Source organism: Martes martes (genome assembly GCF_963455335.1).
Source record: "Martes martes genome assembly, chromosome: 11".
NCBI classification, from domain to species: Eukaryota; Metazoa; Chordata; class Mammalia; order Carnivora; family Mustelidae; genus Martes; species Martes martes.
In genome coordinates, this window is record NC_137899.1 from 38219407 (window position 1) to 38232537 (window position 13131).

General features: G+C 38.0%; 1 protein-coding gene across 2 annotated transcripts in view; it reads right to left on the minus strand.

Annotated features, from left to right (window-relative positions):
• The window catches only part of PEX1 (peroxisomal biogenesis factor 1), an 81926-nt gene that overhangs the window by 20672 nt on the left and 48123 nt on the right, over positions 1-13131 (minus strand). For both annotated transcript variants that reach the window (XM_080818076.1, XM_080818075.1), the window contains 4 exons: positions 12723-12855; positions 7274-7370; positions 5869-6039; positions 4301-4455 (listed from right to left, as the gene is read on the minus strand). In XM_080818076.1, the coding sequence (XP_080674202.1) occupies positions 4301-4455; positions 5869-6039; positions 7274-7370; positions 12723-12855 (556 nt within the window). The remainder of the gene's footprint in view (positions 1-4300; positions 4456-5868; positions 6040-7273; positions 7371-12722; positions 12856-13131) is intronic.

The following is a 13131-nucleotide window of genomic DNA, read 5'->3' on the forward strand; positions in this document are numbered from 1 at the left end:
GACCAAGTGGGATTTATTCCAGGGCTGCAAGGTTGGTTCAACATCCACAAATCAATGTGATACAATACATTAATAAAAGAAAGAACAAGAACCATATGATACTCTCAATAGATGCTGAAAAGCATTTGACAAAGTACAGCATCCCTTCCTGATCAAAACTCTTCAAAGTGTAGGGATAGAGGGCACATACCTCAATATTATCAAACCCATCTATGAAAATCCCACCACGAATATCATTCTCAATGGAGAAAAACTCAAAGCTTTCCCCCTAAGGTCAGGAACACAGCAGGGATGTCCACTATCACCACTGCTATTCAACATAGTACTAGAAGTCCTATCCTCAGCAACCAGACAACAAAAAGGAATTAAAGGCATCCAAATCGGCAAAGAAGAAGTCAAACTATCACTCTTTGCAGATGATATGATACTTTATGTGGAAAACCCAAAAGACTCCAGTCCAAATCTGCTAGAACTTGTACAGGAATTCAGTAAAGTGTCAGGATATAAAACCAATGCCAGAAATCAGTTGCATTTCTATATACCAACAGCAAGACAGAAGAAAGAGATATTAAGGAGTTGATCCCATTTACAGTTGCACCCCAAACCATAAGATACCTAGGAATAAACCTAATCAGAGGCGAAGAATCTGTACTCAGAAAACTATAAAGTACTCATGAAAGAAACTGAGAAAGACACAAAGAAATGGAAAAACATTTGTGCTTGTGGATTGGAAGGAACAAATATTGTGAAAATGTCTATGCTACCTCAAGCAATCTACACGTTTAATGCAATCCCTATGAAAATATCATCCATTTTTTTCAAAGAAATGGAACAAATAATCCTAAAATTTATATGGAACCAGAAAAGACTTTGAATAGCCCGAGGAATCTTGAAAAAGAAAGCCAAAGTTGGTGGCATCACAATTCCAGACTTCAAGCTTTATTACAAAGCTGATATCATCAAGACATTATGGTACTGGCACAAAAACAGACACATAGGTCAATGGAACAGAATAGAGAGCCCAGAAATAGACTCTCAACTCTATGGTCAACTTATCTTTGACAAAGCAGGAAAGAATGTCCAGTGGAAAAAAGCCTCTTCAACAAACGGTGTTGGGAAAATTGGACGGCCACATGCAGAAAAATGAAACTGGACCATTTCCTTACACCACATACAAAAATAGACTCAAAATGGATGAAAGACCTCAATGTGAGAAAGGAATCCATCAAAATCCTCCAGGAGAACACAGGCAGGAACCACTTCAACCTCAGCCCCAGCAACTTCTTAGAAACATCACCAAAAGCAAGGGAAGCAAGGGCAAAAATGAACTATTGGGACTTCATCAAGATCAAAACCTTCTGCATGGCAAAGGAAACAGTCAACAAAACCAAAAGACAACTGACAGAATGGGAGAAGATATTTGCAAACAACATCAAATAAAGGACTAATATCCAAAATCTATAAAGAACTCATCAAACTCAACACCCAAAGAACAAATAATCCAATCATGAAATGGGCAGAGTACATGAACAGACACTTCAGCGAAGAAGACATCCAGATGCCAACAGGCACATGAAAAAGTGCTCCACATTATTTGGCATCAGGGAAATACAAATTAAAACCACAATGAGATACCACCTCACACCAATCAGAATGGCTAAAATTAGTAAGTCAGGAAAGGACAGATGCCGGCAAAGAAGCAGAGGGGAACCCTCCTATACTGTTGGAGGGAATGCAAGCTGGCACAGCCACTCTGGAAAACAGCATGGAAGTTCCTCAAAAAGTTGAAAATAGAGCTACCCTGCGACCCAGCAATCACACTACTAGGTATTTACCCTAAAGATACAAATGCAGTGATCCAAAGGGGTATGTGCACCCAAATGTTTATAGCAGCAATGTCCACAATAGCCAAACTACGGAAAGAACCTAGATGTCCATCAACAGATGAATGGAAAAAGAAGATGTGGTATATATATACAATGGAATACTATGCAGTCATCAAAAGAAATGAAATCTTGCCATTTGTAACGATGTGGATGGAACTAGAAGGTATTATGCTTAGCAAAAGAAGTCATTTGGAGAAAGACAACTATCATATGATCTCCCTGATATGAGGAATTTGAGAGGCAAAGTGGGGGGTTTAGGGAGTAGGGAAGGAAAAAATAAAACAAGACGGGATCAGAAGGGAGACAAACCATAAGAGTCTCTTAATCTCACAAAACAAACTGAGGGTTTCTGGGGGGATGAGGATATAGAGAGGGTGATTGGGTTATGGACATAGGGGAGGGTATTTGCTATGAAGAGTGCTGTGAAGTGTGTAAGCCTGACGATTCACAGACCTGTATGCCTGGGGCAAATAATACATTGTATGTTTAAAAAAAAAAAAAAAGAAAAAGAAACACAAAACCCAAACACCTTTTACGTGAAGTTTCAGAAAAGGACAACTTCAATAGTATTTATTAATAATGTGGGGATTGCTAAATAAACTAATGAATATCAATTTAAAAAAATAAAATAAACTCAAATGGATTGATTACCTAAATGTAGACCTAAAACCATAAAAATCCTTAAAAAGAGCACAGGCAGTAATTTCTCTAACATCGGTCAATGCAATATTCTTCTACATATATCTCCCAAGGCCAGGGAAATAAAAGCAAAAATAAATTATTTGAACTACATCCAAATAAAAAGCTTCTGCACAATGAAGGAAACAATCAACAAAAGTAAAAGGCAACTGACTGAGTGGAAGAAGATAGCTGCAAATGACATATCTGATAAAGGGTTATTATCCAAAATATATAAAGAACCGATATAACTCAGTACCCCAAAAACAATCCAATTAAAATATGGGCAGAAGACATGAACACACATTTCTCCAAAGAGGACATACACATGGCCAAAAGACATGAAAAGATTCCCAATATCACTAATTATCAGGGAGTTGCCAATCAAAACTACGATGATTTAGAGATCACCTCACGCCTGTCAGAATGACTAGTCAAAAACACAAAAAACAGAAAGTATTGACAAGGATTTGAAGAAAAAAGAACACTCTTGCATTGTTGGTGAGAACGCAAACTGGTGCGACCACTGTGGAAAACAGTGGAAAACTGAGGAGATTCCTCAAAAAATTAAAACTAGAACTACCTTATGATCCAGTGATCATACTACTGGGAATTTACACCCCAAAATACAAAAACACTAATTCAAAGGGATACATGCACCCCTATGTTTACTGCAGCATTATTTACAATAGCCAAATTATGGAAGCAGCCTAAGCGCCCATCAACAGATGAAGAGATAAAGAAGATGTGGTCCATATATACAATAAAACATTAGTCAGCCATGAAAAGGAATGAGATCTTGCCATTTGCAACAACATGGACAGAGCTAAAGAATCTAATGCTAAGCAAAATACATCAGAGAAAGGCAAGTATCATGTGATTTCATTCATATGTGGAATTTAACAAATGAGCAAAGGAAAAAAGAAAAAGAGACAAATCAAGAAACACTCTAACTACAGAGAAGAAACTGATGGTTACCAGAGGGACGGTGGGTGGGGGGATGGGCGAAATACATGATGGGGATTAAAGAGTACACTTAAGATGAAAAAATATATATTTATACATATTCATAATTTTATTTGCATTTCTCAATGCTCTTTTTTTTTTAAAGAAATCTTTACAAAAGGTAACTATGTAACATAATGGATATGTTCAATTAACTTGATTGTGGTAAATATTTGATAATGTATACGTAAATCATATTGTACACTTTAAATATATACAACTTTGCTAACTATACCTCAATAAACTGAAAAAAAATTCTAATGTCCAGGATGTATTTACAGATTTTACCAATGGAAAAATGAAGCAGTTCAGAATTTGTAGGCTTTTTGTTTCCTTTTAAATAGAATAACAAAATTTTAATAAGTTAAAAAAAGTTTTCCAAAAAGCCTTGGAAAGTACATAATAACATTTCAGATGGTTATAAATGGAAATTGTGAATCTAAGCACAACACGCACCAAATGTCACCTTTTAAATATCCTTAAGCATAAGTTTAAAGCCATAAATTAATAGCACTAAAAAATGAGGTGCGCCTGGGTGACTCAGTCAGTTAAGCATCTGACTCTCGATCTCAGCTCAGGTCTTGATCTCAGGGTCATGAGTTCAAGCCCTGCACTGGGCATGGAGCCTACTGTAAATAAATTTAATTAATTAAATACATAAATAAAGTAAAATTGAAAAATGCTTTATAAAAAGAGGGACATATTTCAACAACCTTCACAAGCAGTATTACCTGATCAGGAGGTTGAATATGTTGGACACACTGAAAAATGTGAATTCCTTGAGCAGAGACAAGCAAAGGATGCAGAGAATGTTGAGACTGGCTTGTGGCAATCAGTGCAACCAAACTTCCCGTGGAAATCAACTCTTTCATCATATCACTCAAAGCTAGAATAATAAAGCAATGTAGAATAAAAGCTTAGTAAATATACACATGAAATTTAAAAATTATACAATCATTAAAAATAATCTAAAGTTGAGCTTTTAGATGGAGTACAGAGAGTATGAATCCTTCATACCTTCGAAAAATTAAATCTGCCATTCATTCATTGGTGGATTTACTGAGGACCTAGTATCAGCCCACTCCAACCAATCTAATGGAGGCAGAGGAAGTACTGTAAACTCAGTCTGTATATGCAAAACAATGCCTAGGTGGTTCCTTACTTTGGGATTTTAGAAAGTAAATGAACAGGAGTCTGAGATAAATACAGAAAGATGATCAATTTCCATATTATACTCTGTTGATCAGGCAACATACAGTTCCTATTCTTATGACTTCCTGAACAATCTCCACACCAGCTCTTGCCAGGTTTGGTGGTTAGGCGGTCAGAACTGAAAGAGGCATTAATAATGTGTATCGAAGTCCTGACCTAGAAATTTGCAGCATTCCGGTAAGTACTACTATAGGATTCAAACTGCGAGATTAACAGGAGTTTGTAAGAAGCCAAGGCACTGAGGTTGCATTTTCTAGCTGTTCCCTCAAGAACCTTGAGGCACCCACATGCTGCCAAATCCTCCGGCACTACCCGCCCCCCCCAGCTCCCTCGGTGAATTCTAAGCTCCAGTTATGCGACAGTCACTAACTTCCCACCAGTTCTCGTACCTCTGTGCCTTTGCCTGTGGATCACGCTTCCTTTGCTTCCTCACTGGCATGAAGCTGCTTCACGCTAATGTCTACTCCTCCATCAAAATGCCGTCAATTGCAGTTATCAACTCCCCCCGCAGCCTTCTCTGCTAACTCCTTACCACCCTCCCAGTTCCAGCTGAGTGTGTGGGCTCCTCCAGGGCCCCGTGTACACTTCTAGCAGAGATCCCGCCACCTCCGAGCTGTGCCACCCTGGCCAAACGACTTAATCTCTGAATTTCCATTAATTCACCTGTAGAACAGTTGCAGGATATTGGCAGGTAGAGTACAAAACAATCCCTAGCCCAGAAAAGGCACTCAACGCATGGTAGCTACTATTATCACTATCTGTATTCCGTACGAAAATTGTCCTTTTACTTTTCTTTCTGCTCCTAGACTTTGAGAATACACACTGTGCACAAGCATTAGACAAATATTTGTCAAATGAACAAAGCAATTTCTAATAAGCATAGGAGAATGCAAAAACCCCATAAGACTAATCACGAAGTTGCAGAATTTTCACACTGCACTTGTCTACCAATTTTACTAATACAGAAGCCTCAAAAGCAACATATAACATGGCATTTTCTGAAGAAAGCAGATTTGTCACTAAGACTGAAACTGCTGGCTAGCCAAAGAAAAAGGCCCACAGCCACGAGTGGGTGCGTTGCCATTACCATGTGCCAGCCGCTGGCTCTGCACGGCCTCAGGGCTATGCTCATGTTCCGGGACAGCAGGCAGGCCAACAATGAGGTCAAGGTCATCCAGCAGAATCAAAGAAGGCTGCCTCCATGCTGCCTCTGAGAAAGCCAGCTCCAGGGTTTTTTGTACATTTTCAAGCCTTTTTCCTTAATATGGAAGATATAAAATGGTTTTAATATTACTTCAGGGCTGGTAAGTTCCAGCTGCTCTTCTGAGAGCATTAGAAAATTCAATATTGATTTAACTATGAAACTTTCAGCCATATTTTGTTAATATACCAATCACTAAAATTTGTTAGTCATTAACTTGGTTTTAACTAATACAGCCTCAAAGGACTCACTAAAGAACTGAATTTTATAAAACGGAAAAAAGGAATATGCTACTGTAAGTCCTGTATGTATGTATTCTTACCTGGCCTATTCCACAGCAAATGTCAGATGGCATACAACAAAACAGTAAAATAAAAGGAGGATATAGAAAAACATAAATAAGAGTAGGGGATCAAAACTCTCATAAAATCAAACATACATGTAGCTGTCCAGAGATTTTAAAGTTACTCTATTTGAATCATACATTGGGTTCAAACTTCCTGGTGAACTACCAACTTTTAATTTTCAAACAACAGAAAATATACAAAGTCATAAGCCGATACAGAGTTCCTGTTACTTAGGTCTACAACAAAGCTTTCACATGAAGCTTCAAGTAGGACTCTGAGAGGTGGACAGTCTCTCTAAAACCACCTTTGTAGCATATGAAGTAATGGGTTTTCGAAGGCTATTTCTTAGTTTCTTACCATATACTGGATAAAATACACAAACACATACAGAGCCTGGGACTAATTGGGATGACATGGTAGAGATAGTGAAGGGGGGAAAAAGGTACTCAAAATAAAATCTTTCCAATCTTGTTTAAAAAACAAAACAAAACAAAACAAAAAACCAGGTAAGAAGCAGTAAACACTTTAAAAGTATAAAAGCATACACGGTAAATTGTAATTTCCCTCCTTACTGTCCACAGCCAGCCTTCCCTGCCTCGCCCAGTGTTTCTCTAGCAATTCAGGGATAATTTATACCCATCAGAGTATATCTTAGATACTAACTTTCTCAGAATGGTCTAAGTTGGCATTTCCAGGAATATAGTCTACAAAGAGTTTTTGGCTGGGGGAAAAAAAAGAGGGGGCCGGGTTTCCAAGTATGGAGACTTTAAAAAATTTTGCTGAAAATATTAGAAAGCCAAAGGTTTTACATTTTCAAGGAATTTCAATGACTAAAAGAAAAATTAAAGATCAGATATCACAGTTGTTAGATTAACAGCATTAAATAACATTTCTGTCTTTCTAGCAAAAAAAAGGTTTTATGTTGAGTGTTATCATAGTCATACCTCGTAAAGCTTTACAGTCAACTATCTCCACATGGGCATCCAATCTGTCAGATGTTTCTTTACAGACTGCCTTGGCTAAAGTTGATTTGCCAGTGCCCTAGAAGATAATTGCCTCATAAGCAAACTATTCAATTACAGAAATAGCTTCTGTTACTGTGGCAACCACCAAGACTCAGCCTCACTGATCAAGTGTTCACTACACAACATTCTATGCCTGTTAGAGCCCAATAAAGCTAGGGGTTAAAAAAAAAAAACAAACAAACAACCCCACATCCGTGGAGCTCTGGGACCACATTATGGTGGGTGACATTTAGCGTAAAGTAAACTAACAGGGGTGTGCCTGGGTGGCTCAGTCATTGAGCATCTGCCTTCGGCTCAGGTCACGATCCTGGGGTTCCTGGGATCGAGCCCTGCATTGGGCTCCTTGACTGTCAGGAAGCCTGCTTCTCCGTCTCCCACTCTCCCTCCTTGTGTTCCCTCTCTTGCTTGACAGAGAAGTCTGTCAAATAAATAAAATCTTAAAAAAAAAAAAAAAGGTAAACTAACAGGAAGGAGTGAAAATCTGGATTCATGAAGTTTTAAAAGCCCTGCAGGGTAAGTGGGAAGGAATTATTTCCTAAATACGAATTCAAATCTATCAAAGAAAAATACGTAATATTCCTCGAAGAAACCAGGAGGCTCCAGCTTCCCAGGTTTCATAGAAGGTTTCAAGTAGTAGAGAAACACAGGCAAGGTTAACAGAGGACAACCCAATCTCAGGAATATAAGCCCCCCTCACCCAAAAAAAGGACATTTCCCACCCCAGTTCCAACCTCAATTGGTACTGACACAAAAAATAATAAATTGCTTTGAAAAAGTAAAAAATATATATACCAGTCTAGTTGCTCTGTGAGAAAGGCAGGTGTTACTAAAATGACTTTTGTTTCAAGCTGTTAGAAGCTGGATGTATCCTATGTTCATTATAGGGCATAGAAGGAAAATAAACATCTAATTTGTTTTTACCATTTGTTAAAACAATCACTAATAACTTAATTTCGCTTAATAAATAAATAGAATCTTAAAAAAAAAAAGATTTTATTTTTTTATTTAATTGACAAAGAGCAAGAGAGGGAACACAAACAGGAGTGGGAGAGGGAGAAGAGGCTCCCTGTTGAGCAGAGAGCCTGATGTGGGGCTCGATCCCAGGACCCTGAGATCATGACCCGAGCCGAAGGCAGAGGCTTAACCCACTGAGACATCCAGGCACCCCTCAACTATTTTTTTTAAATATTTTATTTATTTATTTGACAGAGATCACAAGTAGGCAGAGAGGCAGGCAGAGAGAGAGAGAGGGAAGCAGGCTCCCCGCCGAGCAGAGAGCCCGATGCGGGACTCGATCCCAAGACCCTGGGATCATGACCTGAGTCGAAGGCAGAGGCTTTAACCCACTGAGCCACCCAGGTGCCCCACCTCAACTATTTTTAATGGAAAGCACTAATTACCCACTTCCCTATTATCTTAAATCAACTGTAATTTTAATTCAGTTTCTTGGTCATTTACATATAGTATAACTGTGACCACCAATTAGTGTTCCATGTAGCCCTCAGAGACTCTTAAGGTGGGCAGAAATGTTTATTTTTATATTAAGTGACTCCCAGACTATGGAAGGTTTGATCCTGGTTTATAAAATAATATGCAAAAAATACAAAGTAACTATAAATTCTTAGGAGAGAAAGGTAAAAAATGTTCTGTAATCATCCTACCTCACTGAAGTAACCACAGTCAATTATTCTGATGTTTCATCCTTCCAGACACTCCCCATATACTTGATGTAAATTTATGGAGATGGGATTATTTATGTGGGTTCATGACAAATCACTGTCCTCTTTATGGACAAATATGGAGCCGCATCAGCTCCCCAGATCGCCACCACTCTGAGACATATTAGACAGTAACAGGTTCCAGAAGCTACTTCTTTTTTTTCCTCCCCCCAGAAGCTACTTCTTAATGTATCTTAATGCTGCTTCGAATTTTTAACTATTATAAGTAAAGCTAAAATAAATACTGATATGCCTATTTACTTATTTGTCAGATTATACCTTCAGAATACATTTCTAAGGAGTGGAATTACTGTATCATAAGGTACACATTTAAAATTTTGCTGAACACTGCTATAGTGCTCCCAAGAAAGGCTGAACACTGGTAGCTTTTTACAGTTCTTTTAATATAGGTTTTCTCCCTCAATCTGCTATTATTTCTTACCCTTGTTGCTTTGTCTAGCTGTAAGAGCCCGTACCAGCTCTAATATTTTATCAGCACCATGGACTGGAAAAACAGCAAAGCTTGTTATACAAAGTCTGAAATTCGTCAGGCACTCAAATACAACCATCATCATAGCTAACAAAATTATATTTATATTTAAGTCAATGGACTCCAGGTGTGCCTTGCTGCCTCAGTTGGTGAAGCACACAACTCTTGATCTCGGGGTCATGAGTTCAAGCCCCCACTGGATGTAGGAACTACTTAAAAATTAAAAAATCTTTAAAAGATAAAAATAAAAAAATAAATAAAATAAAAAAATCTTTAAAAGATAAAAATATTTTAAAAAGTCAATGCTCTCCAAAGAATAAAGAAATAAGGGGTGCTGAAATATAGGTCCCCTGCCATAATTCTTTTTCCCAGTCAGATGCCCATCTCCTCACATAAAGTATCTCATTTTTTTTTTAAGATTTATTTAATTTATTATTTGACAGAGAGAGACACAGTGAGAGAGGAAACACAAGCAGGGGGAGGGGGAGAGGGAGAAGCAGGCTTCCCACTGAGCGGGAGCCGGATATGGGGCTCAATCCCAGGACCCCAGGGATCATGACCTGAACCGAAGGCAGACGCTTAACAGCTGAGCCACACAGGTGCCCCACTCACATTTGTATAATAGCTCTTTTCAGTCTACAAAGTGCTTTCACATATATTATTTCACTTAAGTGAGGTTAATTCTAAGAAGGCAGTAAGAAACCGAAAACCTGCCTGAGGTCACAGCCAGGAAGTATATGACAGAGGTGGGACTCAAATCCAGGTCTTCTCTGTTTGTTCTTCCTATCAACCATGCTACCCCTAAGTAAGATGGGGATGTCTGGTTTCTGAGTCAACAGAATATTGCTTTTTCAAAATAAATACTCTACAATGATGATGCATTTTGGAATCCAACACAGAAAATCTAGAAACCGCATAGAATAGCTGCTATAGGTCACCAGCCTTGCATACCTGGGATAAATTCCACTTGATCACGGTATACAGTTCTTTACATACACTGGTTGATTTGATTTGCTAATATTTTGTTGACGATTTCTGCATCTATGTTCATGAGAGATACCGGTCTGTAATTTTCTTCTAACGCCTTTGTCTGGTTTTGGTATTCGGGTGATGCTGGCTTCATAGAATGAGTTAGGAAGTATTCCTTTTGTTTCTATTCTCTGAGAGAGACTGTAGAAAACTGGTGTAATTTCTTCCTTATGTGTTTGATAGAATATACCAGTGAACCTATCTGGGCCTGATGTTTTCTGTTTTATGAGGCTATTAATTATTAATTCAATTTCTTTACTAGATAGAGATCTTTTTACATTGTCTATTTCTTCTTGTGAGTTTTAGGAACTTGTGTCTTTCAAGGAATTGGTCCATTCATCTAAGATGGTTATCAAATATGGGAGCATAGAGTTGTCCATGACTATTACTACTTTATTATCCTTTTAATGTTTATGGAAACTGTACTGATGGCCCCTCTTTGATTTCTGGTATTACTAATTTGTGTCTTCTTTTTTTTTTCTTAGACTGGCTAGAAGCTTATCAATTTTATCAGCTTTTCAAAGAAGCAGCTTTTGGTTTCGCTGATTTTCTCTCTTGATTTCTTGTTTTCAATTCACCGATTTCTGCTCTAATTCTTATTATTTCTTTTCTTCTGCTTACATTGGATTTAACTTGCTCTTTTTCTGGTTTCCTATGGCGGGGGGATCTTAGGTTACTGGAGTATTTGCTACATTTAAAATAAGAATGAGAAGAAAGCAACTGGGCCAGTAACAGGGGAAAAAAGCTATTTTACTGGAGTTAAAAGTGAATGGAATTGAAAAAGCCTTAAAAATTTTGAAATGAATGAAAGAAAAGGACTCGGGAAAACCGCACTGTACCCCTGAAAACAATATTGCATTGGCAGAGAATAAAGCCCTTAAAAGGGCATGGAAACTCTAGCAAAACTGATGAAGAGTAAAGTAGAAGACATAAAAAGAGTAAAGCAGAAGACATAAAGTAGAAGACATAAATTCCAAGATCAGGAAATGGCCCATCACAGCAGATTCCACAGTCATTCAAAGGATAGTAAAAGGAATACTAACAACAACTTTATGCTCATGAATTTGACAACTTAGGAGAAATGGACCAACTCCTTGAAATTACAAACTACCAAATGTGAAATAGACAATTAAGGGAATTTAATTTATAATTAAAAAGTTAAAAGTGAAGAAACCAGATTGTATCACTGGAGAGTTTACCAAACATTTAAGGAAGAATGAACACTGACTTTAGATAATCTCTTCCAGAAAATGGAATGGGAAGAACACTTCTGAACTCATTTCATGAGGTCACTATTACCCTGACAGCAAAACTAGACAAAGACAGTATGAAAACAGAAAACTATAGGCTAATATCGCTCATGAATTTAGATGCAAAAGTCCTCAACAGAGTATTAGCAAACAATGGAGCGCCTGGTTGGCTCCGTCAGAAGAGCATAGAGCTCTTGATCTCAGGGTCATGAGTTTGAGCCCCATGTTGGGTGTAAATTTAAAAAAAACAAAAAACAAAACAGGGTGCCTGGGTGGCTCAGTTGGTTAAGCAGCCAACTCTTGGCTTGGGCTCAGGTCATGATCTCACAAAAACAAAAAACAAAACAGGGTGCCTGGGTGGCTCAGTTGGTTAAGCAGCCAACTCTTGGCTTGGGCTCAGGTCATGATCTCAGGGTTGTGAGACCAATCCCTGTGTTGGGCTCCCTACTGAGCTCTCCCTCTCCCTCTGCTCTCCCCCCATTCATACAAGTACATACTCTCTCTCTCAAATAAATAATCTTTTTTAAAAAAGCAAAAAAAACCTTTTAAAAAAAGAAAGTATTAGCAAACAAACTTGGCAAGGTATACAAAGAATAATACACCAAAACCAAGTGGGATTTATTACAGATATGTAAGTCTGGTTCAATATTTGAAAACCAATCACCCCTATAAACACCCTGAAAAGCAAAAATCATATACAGAAATTGGTACAGAAAAAAGGCAAGAAGGATGTCCCCTTATTCATATTATTCATCACTTTCTAAATTTCCAAAGCAAATGTAGCCTTCCCATATCTTAACAACCCTGTATAACAAATGATCGAAACCCAAAGAGAGAAAAAGAGAAGTGATTAGTGCAATGGGCACATTTAAACCACGTACCTTTCCTCCTGTGAATAAAAGGGCTCCATTCCTAAGTCCTGCCACTAGGGATATCAGCTGTCGAGACAAGGGGCGTCCCAGGAGGCTATGAGTGATGTGTTCCATGGAGGACACACCTAAGGAATTCACTCCTCTGCAAAACACACACATTGTTGCATGGTAACACACTGAAGCAGGGTCAAATCCAGCTGTAAAAAATTCTGAAACTTTCCTTCCCAGGCTAGTTAATGATTTTTAAAAGAGTAAAATGGGGAAAATTTTCCCTTACTTAAAAGCATATTAAATCAATGCCAAATCTGAGTTAACAGCTTTTAAAATTAGCTTTATTACTTTCAAACACATACAGTAACCAGAAGTTTTGTCTGAACAGGACATCTTAAGGAATGTGTCTTAACACACACCAACACCC